The 1649-nt window shown below is 21.3% G+C and overlaps 1 protein-coding gene across 1 annotated transcript; it reads left to right on the top strand.

Moving 5' to 3' along the window:
- Positions 1 to 83: 83 nt before the first annotated feature.
- Positions 84 to 1649, top strand: PGSY75_0008600 (putative pseudouridylate synthase; the record flags this gene model as incomplete). The annotated part of the gene is made up of 1 exon (XM_018783221.1): positions 84 to 1649. A coding segment is annotated over one exon (1566 nt), but the record flags the coding sequence as incomplete, so codon positions are not given.

The following is a 1649-nucleotide window of genomic DNA, read 5'->3' as shown; positions in this document are numbered from 1 at the left end:
TTTTTTTTTTTTATTTTTTTTTTTTTTTTTTTTTTTTTTCACTCATTTAAAAACAAAAAAAATGCGTTGTATTTTAAAATAGAATGTTTTATTTCCTCATAATTTTCATATTATTAAACTGTTTAAATAAATGCTTTAAAATAATGAAGATAGTTATCCCTCAAACTAGTGGTTTGAATGTTGTTGATAAAAAATTCGAACCCAAATATTTTGTTAAGAATAAATTGAGATTTGTTTCTCCTTATGTTTATACATATAAATTATTTTCAAAGAAAAGATGGGTAGGTAAAAAAATTGCTGATGTTATGACATCTGAATTTTGTGCTTATGATATGAATTATTTTATAGAATCTATAAAAAAAGGATATGTAAAAGTTAATCAACAAATGGTTTCGAGTGATTATATTATTCAAAATAATGATTTTATAGAACATAAATTATTATTATTTGAAAAACCAGTTCTTTGTAATAAAATTATTATATTATATGAAGATGATAATTTTATATGTGTTTATAAACACTCCAGTTTACCTACCCATCCAGTCGGGTCTTATCAATATAATTCGCTCCTAAGGATCTTACAGAATTATATAAGTACATGTCAACAAGATAAACATGAGGAAGATCATCAGGATATCCAACAAAATGAGAACAAAGAAAATGTAAATGAAAATATAAATGAATATAAAAATAAAAACAATAAACATCCTAATGTTGAAATACAAAGCGAACATGTCATAAAAATTAATTTTAATTTTAAACAACAAAATTTTGGTTTCATGCCAGATGACATAAAGGAAAAATTATCACATGATGATAATAAAATAAAAATAAATCATTCAAAAAATTATAATCATAATGATAATCATAGTGATAACCAATTTATTCATATAGATGATAAGTCACAAACTTATTACAACCATAATGATACACAAAATATAAATGATCAACTTAGAAAGCATGATATTCTAAATATATCACAAGAAAGGAAAAAAAGAAGAAAAATAAAACAAGAAAATATTATAAATAAGGAACATATTAATAATATATCAATGATATCAAAAGAAAATGAAAATGAGCTTGATACCTTAAATATATTAATAAAGTGTAGACAAAAAGGTATAAATAAAAATAATGACAATAAAAAATGTGGTGATAATAAAAAATGTGGCGATGATATAGTATATGATGATGATAAAAAATGTGATGATAATATAGTACATGATGATGATAAAAAATGCGATGATAATATAGTACATGATGATGATAAAAAATGTAGTGATAATATAGTATATGATGATGATAAAAAATGTAGTGATAATATATTATATAATGATGACCTTATAAATAAATGTAAGGAAATATCTATAGAAGATACTAACAATATAGAAAATTCAGAATGTTTAGAAAAAAATAATTGCTATAATAAGAATTTGAAGAAAGATTTAAAAACACAAGACAAATCATATATCTATACTCTTCATCGATTAGATAAATTAACATCTGGCATTGTGCTTTTTGGAAAGAATAAAAAGTTCTCTACATTTTTTTCACAAAATATTTCTGATAATAAAATAAAAAAAACATATATAACAAGAGTAGAAGGAGATTTTAGATTATTAATTGATAAATTGTTACATCGTAATAAT

This window comes from Plasmodium gaboni (genome assembly GCF_001602025.1).
Source record: "Plasmodium gaboni strain SY75 chromosome Unknown, whole genome shotgun sequence".
In the NCBI taxonomy this organism is placed as follows: Eukaryota; Apicomplexa; class Aconoidasida; order Haemosporida; family Plasmodiidae; genus Plasmodium; species Plasmodium gaboni.
Note: the sequence above shows the minus strand (reverse complement) of the source record. Positions and strands in the feature narration are given on the sequence as shown.